The 23,822-nt window shown below is 41.4% G+C and overlaps 1 protein-coding gene across 5 annotated transcripts in view; it reads right to left on the bottom strand.

Annotated features, from left to right (window-relative positions):
* Patj (PATJ crumbs cell polarity complex component) overlaps positions 1-23,822 on the bottom strand; it is a 314,427-nt gene that overhangs the window by 136,332 nt on the left and 154,273 nt on the right. For all 5 annotated transcript variants that reach the window (XM_031377903.1, XM_031377900.1, XM_031377901.1 and 2 more), the window contains one exon: positions 6,555-6,751. In XM_031377903.1, coding sequence (XP_031233763.1) covers positions 6,555-6,751 — 197 coding nt within the window. The remainder of the gene's footprint in view (positions 1-6,554; positions 6,752-23,822) is intronic.

The raw sequence follows: 23,822 nt of genomic DNA, 5'->3' as shown, positions 1-23,822 counted from the left end.
ATGGATGCGCAAAACCTAATAATTTACTTACTAGCTTCCAAGCCATGTTCCAAATCATACCTAAGCTTTACAAAACATTTCAACTCTACTTTGCTGGCAAGGAGCATAGAGTATGGGACAGTGTGGACAGCTAGAGAAGACAGCGCGAAGCAGTGGGGAGCACCTGGCTCAATCCCTTCATGTCTATGGGTTTTTTTTTTTATATGAAAACAGTATCATGAGATAAAATCTGAACTGACCCCTAGATTTATGTCTCTATCCATCTACAGCAGGAGGTACTCATGCCTTTTCTTTTCCATTGTGCATGCATTGGACAGGATTCAGGGTAGGCTCTCCTGCAGGTGCCTGGTTCAAAGACAGCACCTCATACTGCCACAGTTCCACAGTAGCCTAAGCTACTGTGCCAGCCACTGTTCCTCCTGCTCCTGCTTTAACCTGACAGATCATTCAGACTCCCTGAACAGCACCATTAGCCCTGTCTTCCCACGCTTGCACTGTAGGGAAGGTTATAAATAAATCCTATATTCATACGACAGCACCATGCCCCAGCCTGCACATTTTCTGCGCCTAATTGCTCTGGGAAATCCAGTGCTCTGGAGTAAGCCTCATTCTGTGTACATGGTAATTATATGCTAATGCCTTTTGAAATTAATTCAGTAACCCCCACATTAGAATTGAAAGGAAGGGTAAAGGAGCTGAGATTAAATCACATTGTCTTCTGGGAGCTTAACAGAGAATTTCTTTTCCACATGAACTGTGCCATCGACCCACAGAACTCTGGCTATTGTACTACAGCAAGGCCGTTGTGTGCCAATCCTGCTGCAGAGCCCACAGGCTCCAGATCTGTCACATGCAGGGCTCTGGGAGAGAAGCAGGGCTTCTAACTTAAAAGGAAACAGGATATGTTTTTGATAATTCTTTCACTTCTTAGCTTGACTTCAGAGTCTTAAGCAAGTGAATCAACTATACATCATGGGAGGCAGTGAGCAAAGGAATAACGTAACAGTTATGGCAAAGTACTGATGAGAAGATGAGCAAGTAGCAGAACTATGAAAATAAGCAAGACACATCACTGTGCCCGATTCAGGGTTGAGGCCATAAATATAAGCATATTTGGGATGGGAGTTAGCAAATGCCCATGATTGCTCCATTTCTTAAAGGCCATTTGCACAATGCAGTGTCCCAACCATCTAATGCTCTGCACTGTGCATGGTCACACTGGCTTCTAGTTTTCCTGATACACATCATTAAATTGATTTCCTATTCTCAGCAAGCAAGCACATTCCAACTCCTCACATATTAAAGGGAAATGACTTCATTTTTTGTGAGCTATAAAAAGAAACCAGGGAATATTTTTTTTTCCACATGAATTTATTTTCTGTTATCCTTGACTTAAATTCAAACTGTTACAAGATGGACTATAACTGCATAGGATCTGGATGTTTGCTAAGGTGGAAACGAGATTATTTAAGGAGTAAGAGGGCCACTTTGTTCTGAGGTGATGTCAGAGATACTAGTGTCAATAAATACAAACTAAAAAGACAGAAATACAAAAATGAGAGTTTTGATCCTATCAGCTAAAGCATGCCAGTGACATGGTAACACCTAGCCTACCATTTTCTGTCATTAACTTCCAAAGGAGGGACTGCCCTGAAGTGATGTTGTCCAGCACCGCACTGCCCAGCACCGCACTGCACAGCACTGCACTGCACAGCACTGCACTGCCCAGCACCGCACTGCCCAGCACCGCACTGCATAGCACCGCACTGTCCAGCACTGCACTGCCCAGCACTGCACTGCCATGCACTGCACTGCACTGCCCAGCACTGCACTGCTACCTGTGTGAGAGCAGGATCCAGTGCATGCAGTGCCTGCTACAGGACAGCCCGACTGATTTAAGGGTCTGACACAAGCAATGCCAACTATGAATCCAAAGAGGATGTGAGCAAAGCAGAGATATTTAATAATAAGAACATTGACGGAGCTATAATGAGAAGTAATGTGAGCAAATGGTAGATCTCACAATGATCAAGACAAAAGGAATTTCATTCAGTTTAGGGAGAGAACATAAAAAACAAATATGTGTACTTTGGACTTATTTTTACGTGTTTCAGGAAGATACTTGTTAAATGGTATGAAAAAGCTGGGACACGTTGACAATAAGATCTGTGTCCCAACATATTTTTATTTGTTGGCACTTGCTAGAAACCAGAGCATCTTTGGGTGGAAGAGAGTTGGCATGGCTCTATTTGAAACTACTTGGTCCTCATGTCTGTAACTGAATTATGTGGCTGGATATAACAAAAGGACAGAAGGATAGAGGAAGGAAGAAGAGAAGTACAAGGTAAAAGCTACTATTCTTTTTTTGCCTGATGCTGGGCAAACACCTGAAGTTTCTATGCATGAAGGAGGAAAAAGGATCAATTAGCAGTTAACTCTTTGCTATGCTACACTATGATGACATCATAAAACACTTGGACTTGGTCTCTATCCTTTGTTTTTGGCAGAGGCAGTCCTGTAGTTTTCTTATTGATCAGTGTGCTAGGTTCATCTTTTGTTTGAATATCTGGTCTCTGACTCCAAATCCTGAGTTTTGTTCAAACAAGGGGTAGAATCAAAGATCTTGATCGGCCAGGTAGTGGTGGCACACGCCTTTAATCCTAGCACTTGGGAGGCAGAGGCAGGCGGATTTCTGAATTTGAGGCCAGCCTGGTCTACAGAGTGAGTTCTAGGGCAGCCAGGGCTATACAGAGAAACCCTGTCTTGAAAAAACAAAAAAACCAAAGATCTTGATCATGCTGAGTGCTCTATAACTGAGCTACACCTGCACTCTAATGAGTTACTCTTGTTTTTAGTTTTTGTATACAAATGTTTTACCTACATGTATGTCTTCATACCATGTAAATGCCTGGTGCCCATGGAGGCCTGAAGAAGATGTCAGAGTTACAATCAGGAGCCAGCATGTAGATGCTGGGAAAACAAATGTGGAATGGCAGCTGAGCAGCCAGTGTTCCTAACTATTGCCATCTCCCCAGCCCCATGAATTGACTCTTAATGGGCTCCTGGATGCAGATGGCCATGGGTGAAACAAAGCCATGATTAACATTGTTAAGCTTACACCCCACCCCCATGATCTAGGAAGAACAGGGGTCTAGAGTGAGTGTATGTGATGAGCTATGATAAAAATCCCATGAGCCTCTGCGCTCAACATTTATGCTGTAGCACTTGTGAACCTGTGGTGGGAAGATCCCTTGAGTCCCTTGAATTTGAGCCAAGCATGGGTAATAAGTAAGTCTCCATCTCTAATAAACAGCCAAGACCCATCCCTGAAGCTCGTGACTGGGAGGTTCTAACCTGTTGGCCATGTGAGAGTACCTGGAGGGTAGCACAAGCAGAGGTGTCCTGAATGTCCCAGGTGTGTCGTGTCTTTGCTGTCATGCTGTGCAAGTGGGTACTCTGCAGTGTTCTCTAGAACACATAGGTGGGTACATGCTGAGCGAACTGTTTCCCCAAGTTCTGGGAGAGGCTCTAAAAAATTAATCAGCCTGGAAAATGGCAGTATTAGGAACTTAAATGTGTGGCTGGGCAGGCATAAGTACAGGTAACAAACCTGGGGCCTTTGAGCAAGACCTGAACTGAAGAAGGGTCACTCAGGTATGACTTAGACCTTTGGAGATCGATGCAACCTCCATGTGGATGGCAGACTGCAATGAACTTAGGATATCATCCATCCAAGAACTCAGGTTGCTTAGGAAACCCTCTCATTTATCTGGGATTAGCTTGTATTTGTTGCACTGACTCTACGGAAGACAAAAAACTGTTGATCTCTTGCACGTGCAACACCCTCAGTTGTCAAAAGCACTGGGGCAAAAAAATCAAAGTAGGTCTCCCAAGGCCTATCCATACATGTCTGAAATCTGAAGCTGGCCTGTAAGGCCCTCCTCATATTATGCTGTGGAACAGCCCAGTTGTTACCAGTGTCTAATGGCAACAGACTGAGGAATACAGCACAGTGCTCCTGTGGGGCCAGATCATGTAGGCTCTTCCATCTTGAGTCTGAATAACACAGAAGACTCCAACTAGAATCAACATGTTCCCAATTACTGAAGCATTTCTATCCACTGTGCAGGAGGGAATCTGGATCTAAGCACACCCAGTACACAGAGTGACTTGATACATATGACTTCACTGGAGATAAGAGCATCATACACCAGGAGTCTCTTGGATCTAAACAAATGGGGTACAATGGTGGTCCTCTTTAAAACTATGTCAAAATTAAAATCCTATTATGAAGGGAAACATGGGTCATTTGAGACTTTCAACAGGGAATTAGTGCTCTGCTCTCATGAATCCATTAATCCATACATAGCACTGACAAATAAAAGCCTTTCTCAAAAACTAGTCTCCTCTAAAACCTAGTTTGGCTCGCTCTGTCAAGCACTCCCCATCTTTCACTATGTGAGGCCTCTGGACTCCCATCAATGAGGTCAAGATATGGTTATTTGACCAGGACCTGGAACCATGAGCTGATATAAATTTCTTGGTGGGAGGTGGTGGTGAAAAAGAAGGAAGTGGAGGTCCTCTTTTCTCCATAACTTAGCATATTGTGATGCACCTATAGCAATAACAAATAGCTTGGAGCAAGGGGACAGATGTATAAGCACAGTGGTAGAGCATTTGCCTAGCATGTTCAAGATCCTGGGGTTGATCTTCAGGCTAGACACACACACACACACACACACACACACACACACATTTGCAGAATCAGAGAGAGAGAGAGAGTCAGTAGGGGGAGGAAGAGAGGGAGAGAGATATATACAGATAGAGAAAGAGATAGGGGAAGGAGAGAGAGAGAGAGAGAGAGAGAGAGAGAGAGAGAGAGAGAGAGAGAGAGAGAGAGAGAGAGAGAGAGGTCACAAAGTCTATTAAAGAACCACAGGGAACACAGTGACATTAGTGCTCACAGCTGACTGCCAAGTTCTCTTCTTGTTACATATTTTTATTTATTTTTATGCATACGAACGTTTTGCCTGAACATATAGAAGTGAACTACATATGTGCCTGGTGCATGTGGAGGTCAGAAGAGGGTGTCAGATCTTCTGGAACTGTGGATGCTGGAAACAGAACCTAGGTTCTCTGCAAGCAAAGCGAATGCTCCAAGCCCCCAAGCTCGACTACTTACCCAAGTTTAGACACTTAACTCTATAATCATAAAGGGTTTACAACCCAGTTTTCCTATGCATAAAACGAGAGAATTAACTTCCATCTAAGGTTCTAAGAACCCCAAAGACAAACTTGTGCATGCTAGCTAGCTCCCATTTTCACCATACTCACCTTCATCACTGCAGTCTCAAGGGAGATTTCTAAACAGAAGCTAAAGGAAATAAGCTTGAAGCATGGGTTATAATAGTTAATATAGTCTTTATTTCCTTAATAATTACACTCGTCAGAACTAATCCCTAGTGTGGGCTCTGGTTGTGACACTGACTTACAGAACAAGGAAAGAAAGGCTCCCAGGTGTTTTAGGAGTTAGGTGGAGAGAAGCTAGCTTCAGGACCTCTGGAGAGTGGGGAGATGCTAATGTGCTGTGGTCACTGGAGAGTGGGGAGATGCTAATGTGCTGTGGTCACTGGAGAGTGGGGAGACGCTAATGTCTGTGGTCACTGGCTACAGATGTATACGGCGTGTTCTAAGTGTCTGGAGTCTGAAGGGGAAACCACATATGCTCAGGGGCTCCTACTTCATATAGACAGGGTCATGCCCAGCGCTCTGTGACTGGCATCCTTTAAAAGCCACATGGTGGGGCTGCTTTTCCAAGAGGCCTTAACAGTGGGTAAACACAATCCAGAAGTCAGAAGAACAAATCCTCAGGAAAGAACAGCTGACTGTGTCTGGAACTAAGTCTGCGCTCTGTTACACACCATTACATTGTACAGTCTGTAAGTCATAGGACTTTCCTGTACCTGTTTAAAAAAACCCTCTTTTTTCTAAACTGGAAGCTATTTGAATAAAATTACTTATTCCCCTCTGACCTAATGGACAGTCAAAAAAACAAGCTAAATGAATGAAGATGATGAACATTGAACTTCAATAAACTCAAAGCAATGCCCTGAACTTAAGCTTAGGAAAACAGAACAACCTTGCCAGATGACTGATGAGATCATCTGGAGAGTAACTGCCTGAGGACTAGTCTACTCCCTGCTTTCTAAGGAAGAAGCTATGTGACCGCAACATGTTACCAAGGTGACAGACATTAGCTGTTCTCAATAAGAATTCCACAGACATGGTATCTTGGTTTATTTTGTTTTCCTTTGATAGGACCTCACATAGCCAAAGATGGTTCAAGTTCTTTATGTAGCAGAAGCTGGTCTAGAACCTCTGATCCTTTTGCCTGCCTCTACCTCCGATTACAGGTGCTGCCACCATGGCCAGTGATCTACAGACTTTGCTGGTTCTCACACTTTAATAAAAGAATCCAAATAGGCTCTTCTGTATGCTACCCTCAATACCTAGTCTCCGCACCAAAGGACAACTTGAAAACAAATGGCTCTCACCTCTAGCAGTTCATCTCCAATCCTCATCCGTCCATCTGCAGCAGCAGGTCCCTCCGGATTAATCCCCACCACAAATATGCTCATCCGTGACCGGTCCTTATTTCCAGCGAGACTGAGTCCCAGCCCGTTCTTATCCTTTTCCAGTTCGATAATGTGTAATTCTCCAGGCAGGTCTGCATATCTTTGCCTGATCTTTTCTATATTAAAAATGAAAAAAAAAAAAAAAGAGCATGAGTCTACATTAAGGAGACATGAGCATTCTCCCATACTTAGTGCATACGGTTCATCTACAGTGCTCTGAGAATAAATCACATAAGCTTTTCATGGCCTGATGGCTAAGCTATGGTTAGCAATTATTTTTGTCTCCACCTGAGTTTTAGATTGCCCACAAAACTTCTACTTCTTGTTCTCATTAGCTTAGCCTTGGACTGCTTTTCCTTCAGGCACTTCCCAGAATACAGAGGCATCATGGCTGTAAGCCTCTGCCTTGCCAAGAAGGATTAGAATATTCACTAACAGTGATGTACGAGTAAAGTATTTGATTTCACAGGTAAAATATTGAACTCGAGTAAAAATAATAACTGGTTAGAAAAAATCAACAATTTATTATACTTAAAATATAGTTATATAAAACTATAAGTTTGTCAAGCTAGGGATTGAGTTCAAGGCCATGTGTGTAATTGGCAAGAACGTTTCCGTTTTCTGGCAGTCCATACCCTAAAATATACTCTTAAAGATAATAGAAACAGCACAAATTAACATTGGATTAATGAATAAAAGAAAGAGAGAAAAAGGATGCATGTTTGGCTGTCAAACCTAGAAGTGATCCACAAACGGCCACACAGTCATCAACCAGTGCAATGTTTTATGACCATGGGGTTATATTTCTCCTACATTATGTTGAAGGTCTCAATAGTCATGGTTTATATGTGCTCAACATCCACTTTTTCATTTTCTATTCCACCTTGTATGCTGGCTAGCTTTTTTTTTTTTTTTTAAATCAACATGACACAATGTAGCATCACTTGGACGGTGCATTTTCTTGAGTGATGTACAAGTGGACAGCCCAGGTGTGTGTTGCCAGTCCCAGCTGGGTAATCTCGGGTTATTTAAGAAAGCAGGCTGCTCAAACATTGAGTAATCAGCAGCATTCCTCCATGATCTCCTTCAGGTCCTACCCTGACTTTTCCTCAGGATGGACTATAAACAATAAGCTAAAATAAACCCTTTCCTCTTCAAGTTACTTTTGGTCATGGTGTTTATCACAGCAACAGAGAGCAAGCTAGGAGGCCCTGCCACCTCTACCTTACAGTCTAAACTTCCCACCTGGCTGCTGGTTGGGCCACTTTTCACCTGTGCTGGATCCACACAACAAAACCACACTAGTACACCAGCGGAGAGACTACCGCTCTGGCTGGTCCCTTATTTCACATAGCACCAGCTCAGGAAGTACATTACACAAGTGAAAAGGGAAAGTAAATGCAGACATGTTTGTATATATGAGAATGGCTACCCATCACTGTGCCGTAAATCGTATGCTGGTGGATGACAAAGCTGGATGTGATAGGAGATGCATTAGGATGTAGGAAGCTGAGGCAGGGGGAATCTCCACTTCAATGCCAGCCTAAGCTACATATCAAGGTCCTGTTTAAAAAGAAAAAGAAAAAGAAGAAGAAGAAAACTCAAACAAATAAACAAAGAAACCCAAAGATGTATAATATATATGTGTGTCCAATTTTAGGGCTGAAGCGATAGCTTATTGAAGTGATGGATGAGGCTGAATGGGCAATGGTCTTAAGGGCTCCTCTTGTCTCTGACCCAGTGCTGGGGTTTCAGACCTGACTCTGGGCTGGAGCTCCCAACTCTGGTCCTCATGCCTCCACAATGTTACCTACTTGACTACTGAGCACCCCCTCACAATGCCATCCCGATGCCGTATCGTTTTCTGAGGATAGTGTGATTTTACTCTGCTGCTGCTCTTACTGAGGCAGTACTTCATGTGCCCAAGCTGGCTTCACACTCAGAATGTGGGTGAGGATGAACCTGAACTTCTGGTCATCCAGTCCGATCCCCCAAATGACAGGGTGACCGGGGTGCAACACTTATGCCTGGCACAATCCTGACTTTTCCCTCCCCTGGCAGACAGAGATTCAACAAGAAATGAAGATTGTGCCCTGATGAAACTTGTTATGTAATCACCAATTTGTGACTTAGATCTGAAATGTCCCCACAGTTCGTGCATGAGGACTTGGTTCTGTAACGGGGCTGAGCCAGAGCATGGGGCCCAACTGGATCATAATGGCTCTCACTGAGTCAGTGAAATAATCCATTATGAATTCATAGCTTAAGGGAATTGGAGGAAAGGGTTTTGTTATAAAAGCAATGTTCCACTATGGAACAATGTAATATGATTCAAGCAAAGGCCATGTTCTGAGGACAGTTAGAAATCAGGAAATCTTTCATGGAAAACCACCATGGCAATAGCCTAAAGGATAAAGTTCAAAGATGATGTTAATAGAGAGAGATAGCTATGCATTTTTTAAAGATAAAAATAGCTGATAAGACAAGATACTTTCTGATATTGTAGCTATAGGAAGAAGAGTATAACAAAGAGATGTTTTAATCCAAAGAATTAATAAACAGAAGTTTTACAAAACAAGTACAAAAAGATGTCTAGCTCCAACATATAAACTCAAAAAACCTCAGGTATGTGAGGAAATGCTCAAAAATTTCCTAGTAAGTTTAGAATTGCAAATTAAATGGAATATTCAAGGCAGGGTTTGTAGACCAAAAGTGGAGCCAATTATGCATGAGACCCTTGGTTCTATCCCTCCTTTATACCCCAAGTAAATGGTCTATTAAAATAACACATGAGACATTAAATAAACGATGCTATCAAAAGAAGACACACTAACACCCAGCCAAGATGGAAAGCTATCACTAGCGTCTGCAGAGCTGAGGACACACACAGGGGCGGGAAGTGCTGGTAGGCACTGCCACTCCAACAACCCAGCAATTTCAGTCTTGCTATATGCAGCTCCTGAATTTGACATTGGTGCTGTCTTAGGGTTATCATTGCTGTGATGAAACACCATGAGCAAAAGCAACCTGAGGAACAAAGGGCTTATTTCATTCACAGTTCCATATAACAGGCAGGAACTAATGCAGAAGCCATGAAGAGGTGTTGCTTATTGGCTTGCTCAGCCTGCTTTCTTATAGAACCCAGGACCCTCAACCCAGTGTGATAACACCCACAATGGACTGAGCCTTCTCATATTAATAGCTAATTAATTAAATGCTCTACAAGCTTGCCTGATCTTATGGAGGCGTTTTCTCAATGGAGGGTCCTTCCTTTCAGATGACGTTAGCTTGTATGAAATTGATATAAAACTATTCAGCACAAGTGTCCAGAGGATATGGAGGAAGGTGACTCCAAATCCATGTGAGACAGCAGGGAGTTGGAGGTATGAAAGTATCCACTCCTTTCGGGTGAGATTTAGTTCTAAATTATGTGTTTGATTTCATATTTTTTTTCTGATTATTCACACTTCTAGTCTACCAACTCTCAAATCTCTTAAGATAGCACTTTCTTTTTCTTAGATTTTCTATTGACTGTAATATTATCTATGACAAATACTAAATTTCTTGCCTATCAATTTGGCAATAGCAATTTGTTAGTGGCATAAACATTCACTAGCAAAAATTTATGGCAATTTTTTAAAAAACTGACATATGCTGACTTTGGAATACCCCCAAACACCTATATAAAGAAGTCCTATTAGGAGGTTATAAAAGCCTTATGAGGTGAGGAAAATAGGAAATCTTCAAGCCATGTCCATTCAAGAGAGTATCTTCTATGTAACTGATACAAAGTACTTACTGATTTGCTATAGGAGTGAGTCAGCTGACTATAAAATGAAACTTCTAAACACATAAGCCAAGTTAAGCTCTTTTATTATATTGATTATACCAGATATTTGTCACGATAATAAAAGCTGAACAATCTAATATGTGTTCTGGCTATAAAATTATATCTTACTATGTCAGAATCTTCAGCAAAATTTTAATAGTACAGTAATAGTTGCTATCTTGTCTTCTGATTTCATTGCCAATACTCGAAAATGCTACTTGTTTTCAGTCTCATCCATTTACCTACAAATTTTATGTTAGTAGCAAAATTGTGTGAATGTACCATAGTTTCACTATCTATTCTTCTCTTGATAGACATCTAAGCTGCTTGTATTCCATAGTTATTGTGAATAGAGCAGCACTGAGCAAGGGTTAAGTGTCTCTACAGTAGGATAGAGGGCAACTGAGGTGTATGCCCAAGAGGAGTAGTATACTACTGTATTTAGTTTTCCAAGGTACCTTCATACTAATGTCAACAGTTTACACTCTACCCCCACAACAGTGATCAAGTGTTTTCTATTTCCCTACATCCACACCAGCATTTGTTGTCTTTAAAAAAAAAAAAAAATCTTGCCTATTCTGACTGGAGCATGATGAAATATCAAAGTAGTTTTTATTCCCATTTCCTAGACAGCTAGAAAGTTGAATGTATTTTACCATCTCGGGCATCTGAAGCCTAAGTGTAACTGTGAACTACAGCTCCTTTTGCTATGAATGTTCACAGTACTAACAAATTGCTATTCACCGCAATTAATTACTCTGTACAGTCAGATACTAAACTCTCACGCTTAGGGAGATTTTCAAGCGTTTAGCAAATATTAATGAACTCAGAAAGTATTCACTGTCCATGATAGGTTTGAATAGCAAAATAAGAATACATTCTAATTAGACTGTAGTCCACTGTTTCTAGATAAATAGTAGAAAAGTGAAGTGAGGAACACTGGTTCCCCACTTGAACTCTATTGTTGTTAGCTTTTCCTTGGCTAAACACATGTGCATTCAAATTCCATATGCTTTATATGCTGGTTCTTTATGAAACATATGGAAATGTACAGTGAGGGAATCAACATAAAATCACGCTACTGTGCTATTTTACAACAGCAGCAGCAACAACAACAAACTCACCTGGTCAATCTGAAAGTAGTAGATTCAGTTGCTTAGCTGTGCAAGTCAGTAATGACAAGGACTCTCCTTTGGTAAACTTCTATGGTATCTAATGGGGAGAACTAATTTTGTGAGGCCCAGGCACTCTGTATTGATGACTCTTAGAGACTGGGGTGGAGTAGAGAGAGTTAGGTTTAAATGCTTGCTGAGTCACTGTCTCTCTCATTTGTGGATCTTTTTTACATGCCAAACCTATCTATAAAAGTAAGGTTTCCTTAAGAGCACATGTTCCCTAAAATAACTTCAAATACAAGTGTCCAAATAATGCAGAGGGAAGAGAAAATCATGATCGTGTTTTCAATGCTTAGTTAATGATGTATGAAAATAATTTTGAATTGATGACAAAGCTGTTCTTTTCTTCTTAATTTTCTCTGCCATGAGGAAAACTGCCATTTGAAAGTAAGGTACCTCCGGAAATTGAACATAGTTCTACCAGAGGACCCAGCTATACCACTCCTGGGCATATACCCAGAAGATGCTCCAACATGTAATAAGGACACATGCTCCACCATGTTCGTAGCAGCCTTATTTATAATACTAGAAACTGGAAACAACCCAGATGTCCCTCAACAGAGGAGTGGATACAGAAATTGTGGTACATCTACACAATGGAGTACTACTCAGCTATTTAAAACAATGAATTTATGAAATTCTTAGGGAAATGGATGGATCTGGAGAATATCATCCTGAGTGAGGTAACCCAATCACAAAAGAACACACTTGGTATGCACTCTCTGATAAGTGGATATTAGCCCAGAAGATCAGAATACTCGAAGTACAAACCACAAATGATAAGAAACTCAAGAAGGAAGACCAAAATGTAGACACTTTATTCCTTCTTAAAAGGGGGAACAAAATTCCCATGAAGGAGTTGCAGAGACTAACTATGGAGCAGAGACTGAAGGAAAGGCACTCCAGCCTGATATACTGTCTCCTGAGAAGCTCTAACAGTACCTGACAGTACCTAATACAGTAGTAGAGGCTCACAGCCATCCATTGAACTGAGTACAGGGTCCCCAATGAAGGAGTTAGAGAAAGGACCGAAGGAGCTGAAGGGTTTGCAGCCCCTTAGGACGAACAACAATATGAACTAACTAGTACCCTCAGAGTTCCCAGGGACTGAAACTCCAACCAAAGAGTACACATGGGGGGACTCATTGCTCCAGGAGCATGCATATAGCAGAGGATGGCCAAGTCGGTCATCAATGGAAGGAGAGGCCCTTGGCCCTGTGAAGGTTCTGTGTCCCAGTGTAGGGGAATGCCAGGGCCAGTAAGCGGGAAAGGGAAGGGTGGCAAGCAGGGGGAGAGGGGAGGGAAGAGGGCTTTGTTCTTGCTGTTGTTTTTGGAGGGGAAACTGGGAAAGGGGAAATCATATGACATGTAAATAAAGAAAATATCTAATAAAAAATGTATTAAAAAAAAAGAATAAGAAACAAATAACAAGCACTCAGTCTCCACTGGAAGTCACAAGGAAGAGGCCAACATCCTCCACCGTTCAAGTTGCTTCTCTGAGTTATTGCCAGTGAGAGTACCAAGCACAGCTCAAGAGGCACAAGGGATCACTGTAGGACCAGTGCTGCCTGGGGATACAAACCACGCGACAGCTTGGAAACTGGCGGTCAAGACACTCCAGATAGGGATGTTGAAAAAGATGTGTAGGGACTGCTGTAGTGTATCAGCAAACTTAAAGATGGGATAGCCAAACATCCTTAAAAGTGGTAAACCCATCATGTTTTTCAAGCATATACATTCAAAGCCCTACTGTTAATCTAATGGATCTCAAAACTCAGTTCTCATATTAATCATGCAGGATTTAAAATGTAGATTTATTATCCTTACTTTGTGAGATGCTTAACTTTCCTGGCCTGAGTTTTTAATGCCACAGTTACAAACCTACTGAGTCAGTGAAGAAATATTAATGGAATCCACTTCACAATAAAGTTGTAAAACAAAATTCATTCCATGAAATATGTCACACACATACACATAACTAGTTATAACTCAGAGAAATAAAAGCTTCAAGAAAAAAACTTAGGGGCTAAAACTATCTATCTATCTATCTATCTATCTATCTATCTATCTATATCTATCTATCTAATTCATTTATTTAGTGCCCCCTCCCCCACAGAATCAAGCTCAGAGCCTTTTGTTTGTTTGTTTGTTTCAAGACAGGGTTTTTCTATATAGCTTTGGCTGTCCTAGAACTCACTCTGTAGACCAGGCTGGCCTCAAACTCATTAATCTGCCTGTCTCTGCCTCCCAAGTGCTGGGATTAAAGGCGTGTGCCACCACTGCCTGGCTCAGAGCCTTACATAAGTGATAATACCCAACCTTGAAGCCACACCCCTAGTCTCCACCATCTCTTGAGTGAGTGAACAGGAAGATTAATAGTATCCACAAACTGCAGGCAACTAAAGATAAGACTAGTTGGTACATAGTGCTGCAGCCTCAGGCCACTTCAATGTCTCTGCATCTGGCCTGCTCCAGTACTAATTTACTTAACGCTAACAGATGAGCTAATAGATGTAACTTCCAGTAACATCATGGCTTTTTCACTTTTGTAGACAGATGGAGTAAGTTCAAATAGAAGCTCAGCAGAACAAATCCTGGCACGAGAAGAGGACCATTCCTGCATCACTTGAGGGTTTACTGACAGTGTATGGGGCACCTGGTAAGTTGCAGAGCCTCTGGTGAATCTATCACTCCATTTTCTTCTACCCTGGTAAAAATGATCTATCATCTCTGAGTTCCAGATACAAGAAAGAAGGCTCAAGTGTTAAGGCCCTTGCCAAGGGTGAGCAGCGGGTAGCTGATGAGGATGTAGCCTAGCTCTAACTGATTTCTTGTTCACTCTGGCCACTGGTGCCAGTGCTTTGGAGTGCTAAGCTCAGGCTACACCTGCTGAAAAGCACAAGCCCAGGCTACCCTAGGGCTCTTCAATCACCCTGCAACCATCTCAACACCACTCCCAAAAGACAGAAAGTCCACTTCAGATCTAAAATCACACTGTTGTTCCAAAGAATGCCTCTTTCACTTAAAAGTAGCACAATTTCATCTTTAGATTCAAAATGTACCAGCGCTACTAGAAAAACAAAGTACTATATAGACATTTTCTCTTAAAATATACTCTATTATGGATGCGGTGGTGGGGTGGGGGTGGGGTGAGATTCAGTGGCAGAGTGTGCCTTGCACATACTAGGCCCTGGCCTCAATTCCTAGCATCTCTCCAAAATAAAGCTTACAGGTATCATCCACCAGGAAGAACACCAGTATGGCCAAATGCCAGCTCAGGACACATGGCTAACATTTCAGGCCCTGCATTTATGTTATCCTACAACTTATTTTTAGACTCACAGCTTGAAGAGGATCAAAAGAAGACGATCCTACTTCTTTGATAAACCAATTTCTCTATTTTTCCCACTCCTGAGAAAGATGAAACAAACTGTGTAACTGAATTCTGTTTTATAGGTAAAGAAGTCGTTAGAGGAAAGACCTTATAAAAGGCCATGAAGTTAGCACAACCAAAACTTAAAATAAATTGCTTTCTATTAGATCATTTTACATTCACCTAATACTATTTTTAAGACATACTTTAGATTTCTCCCTCAGTCTGAGGGTGCTTTGTTTAGAAATCCTACGTTCTCACAATAGCTCCTTATACGAAGGAGACCTCATCACTCGCTCTGCCTCTGAGATGGTATGACTGACAGGCGGCTGAGACAATCCAGCCAGAGTTCCCCTGGGTCTCCTACACCCACAGGGTCCAGTCTGTTCAGCTTGCCCTTAGATGAGGGGACCAGCGGCTGTTCCGAAGCTCCCTCTACAACTTTTCTTATTCATTCTATCTTTCTCTTTGAGACAAGTCCTGCTGTATGACGCAGGCAGGCCTTAAGCTCAGGATCCTTAAGTCCTCATTAAGGAGCTGCAACAGTGTGTACCCAGCCTGTCCACCTGGGGACTGGTCATTGTAGCTCCTGCTGGTGCTCAGAATCTAACAACTCAAACACAGCAGCTTGGCCCATGAGAAGTACACTAGGAGAAGGTGATAAAATGGCAGAAGAGAGTCCTGCTACTCAGTCCCTCAGGCAGGTCACTGGAACCAGAACTCCTCTTTCTTGATTGAAGCCAAGGATGGTTCCTCTCTGACTTACTCCCTCTCCTCTTACCCGAGGGAAAGAACTAGGGAGCCAAGAACGCAAGGACAGGGCATGTAGAATTCTACCTAGTATGGCACCATCAGACTGAATCCCTTACCCTAAAATCATCTTTCTGTTTGTCTGCCTTTAAAGACAGTGTTCTGAGATTTAGGATCTTCATTTCTAAAGGATCCAGTGTCACATAAAATTTTAGCTCAATAAATATTGTGATTGGGAACAGAGAAAATAGGTAGAAGGTAAAAAGTGCTTGTTGCCAAGATTGGTAACTAGGTTCAGTTCCCAGGATACACATCATAGTAACAGAACCAACTTACTCAAGCAATCCTCTGACCTCCATGTGGACCCCATTGCACATGAACAAAAAACTGTATTAAAAGTTTTAAAAAATGTTTTCTGTTAGTTTGATGTTTTGTCAATAGTCTTTGCTATGAACCTTTTGATGAGCAATAAAAAGATACACTGTTTGCCCCATACTACATGTTAAATGTGGAGCTTTTGAAAATAGTGACTAGACCCCAGCTGTTGAGGTTCCACACTGGTGAGCCTGGGCAATGGTTATGAGTCCTTTGGGCCATACAATGAAAATCTTTAGAACCTCAGCCACTTTTTGCTTCCTCCCTTCGTCCAAGTAAATCCCCCACCTATCCCAGAGCCAGGCAATTTCCAGTAATTGTATTATAGTCAGTAGGTTTAGTGAAAGGTGAACTATAGTTTCAAATGGGGAAAGAGATGTCAAGTTAGCATGTTGGTCAACCATCAAACTCAGTCTGTATTTTTGAAACACCAGAACAACATTCGCTAGCTCTTAAGTTTCAATTCTATGCTGCCAGTAGGCAAAAACAGCTCTGGGGCATCAGACATGTGGCTTTGCAGCAAGGGAACCCCATGTGGGGCTGAGTTCAGGCTATCACAAGTCCTTTCCATGACAACTAGCATGAACACCATGAACAATGTATTATTTTCAAGTGGTAGAATAGAGCATATTTTTTGTATTAATATCCAGCCAGACTCTCCCATAAAATGACAACTTAAAATTCATATCTTTTCTGTATACACAAACATATATACATATCCAGACATACCAAATCACCAATTAAATACTAAGCAACAAACGAGTGTTATAATGGTGCAGGATCTTAACCACATCTGATTTGATTTTGTGTTTTTCCTTGTGGTGCTGGGGTGAACCCAGGCTTTATACATCCATGCTAGACATATACCCAACCATTTAGAAATCAGCTGAGTTATACTACCTTTTTGTTTATTTATTTATCATTTATTTATTTATTGAAACCATGTCACTGCATTGTCTATGTTCCTAAAGAATTTCTTGAATTCAAGAATCTACTTCCACCACCCAAGAAGCCGAGAGCATGGGTACACCCAAATTGCAAATGCTCAACTGTTTTGTTGACTTTTGTATTGGGTGCAGGACAAGCTCCCTGCTTTTCAACAATACAGAGCTTGGCAACTGAGAAACTGGCAGAAACAAGGTTACTCATTGCTTTGAAGCAGGCAATAATGCCTAGAAAGGTTTGCTGATCAATTCTCAAGCAGGTCATTAGAGTCACTGCAGAGGTGCCCTGTCTACACCATGGCTAGGAGCATGTCTACCTGAAAACACAAGGCTTCAGAGATGATCCTGAACAAACACATTGGCCCTGTTTATCACCATCAGAATCCCCGCCAAGACTATTTCTATAAAAGTCTATTCCTTTCTTAGGAACTTATTTCCTCTCAAAAGTTCCATGTCACACAAAACCTGTATTCAATAAAGAAAACTGTTTCTTTCTTTAGTTACCCTACACCAGGGCCTAAGATGGAAAGGTGCTATTTCTCTATACTCCTCCACAGAGCCAGGGAAGTAGCTGTAGTTCCCATTCCCAACAACCTGGCTGCCCTTTCCTTCTTCCAAAAGAAGTGATGAGGAAATAAGTCACCATCTTTCCCTGTACTCCTGGCTCATTCACATACCCTGAATGAATATCAGATCAGTATAATTAGATAGAACAGTTTTATAGTTCTGCTCAGCAGTCAAGTTTGTTTTAAACTTGGATTTTTCCACTCCTATGATGACGTTATCTGGAAAAACAACAACAAAAACAACTCCCCCTCATCCCCAAATCTCCAGCTGCTCATAATTCTGTATCAACACACCAGATGTCTTTTCCTTGTCCAAGAAAGCCAGAAGGATTTCTCTAGTGGGTCTTGGAGTGCTTTGCCATCATCACAGGATATTAGGTGTTGCTAAGTAACAAAGCCTTTCTCCCAGAAAGACACTTAATTCAAGCCACTGCCTAGTATTTTAATAGCAAATGCTCAACGCACTGGAATGAAGACTCAAAGCAGTTTCAGATGGTTTAGCTACTTGATCTGCTTCCAGTAACAAAGAGTCCGATGACACAAAGGCAGTATTAAAACAGCTTTGCCTATGCAGTAAGCACAATAATGCCAACTGTTAAAGTCAGCTATGATGAAAACCCCAGTCACTTTTTTTTCTTATTTGATAAACACCTTTTAATTTTCAGAGTTAGCGTACACAGGCTTGAAAAAGTAAAAATATCTGATGGAAGACCACAGCAAATAAGAAACAAAACGGTTAGGATTACTATTGTTATGAGGAAACACCATGACCCAAGCAAGTTTGGGAGGAAAGGGCAGATCTCAGGTGGAAATTCACACCAAACAGAAAATGATAACACATTAGCATAAAGAAACTGATATTATAGCCAAAAAAGCAAGCTATGAAGTATAGTCTGCCAGCATGCAGGCTTCATAATGTTATACAAATCTATATGGAAAATTAACAATCAAAATATGAAACCAGGAAGCCATTAAGCACAAGAGTAATGACTATTCATGTTGCTCTTATGTGCTAGACAGTGCTCCGAGTAGCATGGGCAGCTGAACTCGGGTTTTCATGACAATTCAGATAGGAAGGAGTCCTCAGCTTTACCATAGGGGAAGTAAAGCAAGGAGAGAATAAAGAATTTCAGTGTGACAGAGGGTACTGAAGTTGGGTACCCCCGAGAGTTTGCCTCTGGAACCCATGAGAGATCTGGCCAGAACTACAAAGTATTTCTATTTAAAATAATTTCCTTCTCTTTACTCAAAATCTGAATCTGTGTTAGATACAAAAATAAAATAAAATTAAAAATAATAAAGTAAGAGAAACAATTTGAGCAAGAATCATTGTTTCCTGAAGACAGCATACAGGGTGTGTGTAAGAGCATGGTTGGCCTCCACAAGCTTTATACTAGTAATAAAATTAAAGTGAACCTTTCTTGTTAGACACCATGGTTACCTTTTGGCACACTCTAAATCATCAATCAGAAGCTTCACAACATGCATTTACAGAAAACAACAACAACAACAAACACAGAGGAAACATGAGACAGAGAAGCAGACAGATGTGATCAACAGGCTGGGGCTGCTTTAGTGGAGCAGAAAGTCTCAGCCTTTCCTTAGGATAAAGGTTGTACAGGCATGGAGGGGCGAAGCAGACAGCCACAGCCAGCCAGACAGCCAGCCAGACAGCCACAGACAGACTGCCATGCACGCACACACGCACGCACGCACGCATGCACTCACAGAGCTACCAGGAAGTTACAGCTCTTTTTTGCAGTTGGACTGGAAGCAGGATGTTTGATACATCTGGGAACATCATTTCCCTGCTTCACCTTCTATAGTGCAGGGCGTACAGGCGTGTGCTGCCGCAGCTGTATTTTTAAGTAGTGTATATGTGTGTATGAGATGACATAATATCTAGGAATAAAAAAAAAAAAGAAAAGAAAAATAATGTATAGATGCAATGTTATTGTTGAATCTGGTAGGATCATCCATGTCTTAGTTAGGATTACTATTGTTATGAGGAAACACCATGACCCAAGCAAGTTTGGGAGGAAAGGGTTTATTGGCCGACACTTCCATATCATAGTCCATCACTGAAAGAAGTCAGGGCAGGTATTCATTGTGGGAGCCTGGAAGAGCTGATGCCGAGGTCATGGGGGTTTTGCATACTGGCTTTCTCTCCAGAGTTTGTCCAACCTACTTTTTCTTGATAGAACCCAGGACCACCAGCCCAGGGGTGGACCCCACACACAATAACTGGGTCCTCTTACATCAATCGCTAATTTATAAAATGCCCTACAGCTGGATCTAATGGAGACATTTTCTCAATTGAGGTTCCCTCCTTCCAGATGACTGAAACTTGACCTGCAGTTGTGTCAAGTTGACATAAAACTAGCCAGCACAGTATGTGTTGTATATATTCAAGAAAAATAACGGAATTCACTGTTCTTCTCATGTTTGCCAAAGTTGGGACATCACACAACTGAAAGACAACAGTACAAAGTCATCCAGACAACTGTGTAACACACAACTGTTATTTCTTAGACTGCGAAGGTGAGGCCAGTGTAAGGTTTGGAAGCTGCCCAATGTACAGCTTCTATGCAGCATACCAGTGGGTCAGGTTTGGGTGTCCACCACTCCAGATCCTGTATGCTTCCCCACAATAAAGAGACATGATGTATTCATACCAGCTAGAGTGAGGAAGAAAATCTAAACATATCTGTGTCCTTTTGGAATCCCTAGCTTAGGGAAAACAGATAAAGGACATCTATCATCTGACCCCATGTCTGAGTAAGGGAGGCCGACAAGGAGCTACCGTTTGATACGCAGAGATCTGAGAGAAGCACAGGGTTGACATTGAGCTGGCTTAGGACAAACAACAGAGCTTGTTTGCTTTCCGGTGCTTGGGACTGGGAAAGACAATCCTGGAACTACAGTTAGGAGCAGGGGGAGCTGCAAACCTAGCTAGAGAAGCTGGAAGGCCATGAGCAGAGTCTGGGATGAATTACTCCTTGGCTGAAGGAAGAATAGGAAGCCTGATCATTTAGCAGGGCTGAATTATGCATCCAAGAACGGCGGGAAATGGAGAAGGAACCAAGTTAATGGTATCTATGGGAAGAGACCAAAAGTAATTTAAGAAGACAGAGTAGTAATTTTACTCTATTTATTCATTAAAAATTCTGAATGCCAGCTCTGTAACAGACACTATGCTACTCACTATAGGGTACAGTAAAAGAAAAAGTAAAGATTGAATTCATACTGTCAAAACCACTGAAAGTTCTGAGTATCACTGGGCTCTTTCAGTTATGGGACAGTGGACAGAGCTTTCACGTGTATATCCAGTACCTAGCCTCTTAATAACCATGCTAACTTTGGAGGGACAAAGAAGCCAGTCCAGAATTGAAAATCAAGAAAGCACTCAGGGTCAGGGAGCTTAATCAAAGCAAACGGCGTATTGAACGACACAATCCAAAGTTCCTCGTATCAGGACACTTTGACTACTGTCAGTCTCAACACTGAGGCAAGCAGCTCAGGTTGGAAGTGAAGTCACAGCTGGGCTGTGCTCACCTCTCACTTCCACAGGGAACCCAGCTCCTTCCTTCTTTACCTCAGGCCATGAGGCTGACCACTCAGCACAAGCCCTCTGGTAAGGAGGTGTGGAGACGCTCGGAGGCAATCATGGAGTGGGGGAGATAGCTGGCAAATGATCAGTCTATGGGTTCACTGATCCCATATGGTTAAAACATGAAATCAGGGGAGTCTTGAGGATCAGCATCTACACCTCGGAAGGGAAGAAAGTGACATAGTGACCCATGTTCAAGTGCACGAGGTCCCTGCTACACTCTGTGCCCATGAGGCGTTGCTGCCAGAGTTTACTACACCTGTGTCCCAAATTACAGTCCCCGGATGAGCTGCAGTAGGGGCTCCATTTTCAATGCTATCTAGACTCTGTCAAATATATAAACTCTCACTTCCTAGAGAAGGGACAAAGGAGTCACTGAGTCATTTTTATGATATTATTTTTATAGATCTCAATAGACTGGCTGGGATGTGTGTCAGTAGTAGTTTCCTACAAACAAGTATAAATAAATCTTATAAGATCACCAAAAAAAAAAAAAAAAGTTTTCAAATTTGAAAATGGCACTGAAAAAAAAAACAGAATATAAATTCAAAAGCACTCTTTATAATCATTTGTGTTACACTGTCTTTATCACAACAAGGAGTAGGATATTTTTGTTTTTTAGTCACCACAGAAGTACTGTGTTGCAAATGCCCTGTGGTTATAGCACAGCAGAGAGGTGAAAGACCTGGGTAGATGTTTCATGCAAAGCTGATTAACAAAGGTCCCATGGGCATCAGCTCATTGTCACTAGCACTGGTGCTGACAACATTAGGTGTTTAATTATATTTTGTGCAAGTGGGGAGATGATAGTTTCAGATAATTAAACTGTAGCAGAAAGTAGAAAAGGAATTATAATGTGGTATCTGCCAGGTGACCCGGCCCCTTACTGACAGAAAACAGAAGACAACCATTCTTTACACATGCACTTGCAATCAGCTCTTGCACCCAGTATCACTTCACATAATTGTCAGGATATGATTCAGAGAGGAAGGAAGCAGGATTCTAGCTGAGATGTAGCAATGTTCTGTTGAGCTGCTCTAGTTCATTGTGATATGCACTTTCTTGTTAGAGTAAGAAACCACCTCTGAACACTACAGGCAGAGCTACAGGTTTAGCATAAATATATAAGTGATATAAAAACACAAATTTATAAATTCTTTAGTGCCTACACTGATCAAGAGATGAGTTGCAAATTAATCAAAAATACTTATTAGGGCTGGGAATGTAGACCAACGGTATAATACTTGTCAAACATATAAGGCTCTGTTTTTTTTTTCATTTTGTTTTGTTGAGACAGGATGTATGTATGTATGTATGTATGTATGCATCTATCTATCTATCTATGTATCTATCTATGTATCTATGTATCTATGTATCTATCTATCTATCTATCCATCCATCCATCCATATATACAAACTATATACAATGCTATATGAGAACTCACTATGTAGACCAGGTTGGCCTTAAAACTACAGGGATCTATCTGCCTCTGCATCCCAAATACAAAACAAAACACCCCACCATGTTAGACAGGTCCTAGGTATTTTTAACCTTCAGTACCTCATATTAATAACAACAACAACAATAACAACACGCACCACACACACACACACACACACACACACACACACACATACACACACACACACACACACACACACACACACTCCTACTGCAATGAGTTAAAGCCTGAGAAAATTAAAACAATAATGGCGTCTTGTTTGGGTCATTCATATGTTTATTTATTATTAAGAATAAATTTTTAGGGTCAAAGACGTTTACTAAAAGATACATAGCAAAGGTAAAAAGAGCTGGTTAAAGAAATAAGTACTTTTCAATTTCTATTTTGCCATATTGTACCTATTAACCTATTACAAAGTAGTTAACTTTGCTTTCCATCAGTTTCCAGCCCAAGGAGCCTGAGAACTTAAGGATGTAGAGCTCAGCATGGTGCCTAGCACCTACTAATTCTCTGTGCCTGAAGTCATTCCCCCACCAGACATAGCTTTCCTTGTCTCCTACAGAGTTCCTAAAAGCTCCATAAAATCAGTTTTAATTACACAGCATGTTTTTAAATTATTGCTATAATTGTCTTTACTTTACACAAGAGTAAACAGACTATGAGACTAACAGGCACAAGGTTGCACAGAAATTAATTTTTAAACAGTGACAAAAATATCTCATGAGACCTTTGAAATTAGTTTAATGGGAAAAAACCATGAATTTTATCATTTGTTACAATGTGATCTAAACATAATTTACTTCATTCAAACAACACTAAGCAATAATAAATACTTGTATTTAGTAATTTCATCCCACGCATCTGAGTTCCTATGAGGTTTTCAACAGAGCTGGGAGTATAGTTCAATTGTACATACACAGAGCCTTGAGTTTGAGCACCAGCATTTCTGAAGTAAATAGCACATAAAGAGACCTCGGGGGAAGAAAGCAGCCACCAGCAAGAAAGATCTCCTTCTTGCTGCCCAGCCCTTGGCATAGTCACACAGTTCTGAGGATATGGGGTAATTACTAGAGAGAGTTGTGGGGAGGAACTACTGATGGGG

Source organism: Mastomys coucha, unplaced genomic scaffold (genome assembly GCF_008632895.1).
Source record: "Mastomys coucha isolate ucsf_1 unplaced genomic scaffold, UCSF_Mcou_1 pScaffold18, whole genome shotgun sequence".
NCBI classification, from domain to species: Eukaryota; Metazoa; Chordata; class Mammalia; order Rodentia; family Muridae; genus Mastomys; species Mastomys coucha.
This window is presented reverse-complemented; position numbering and strand designations above follow the sequence as displayed.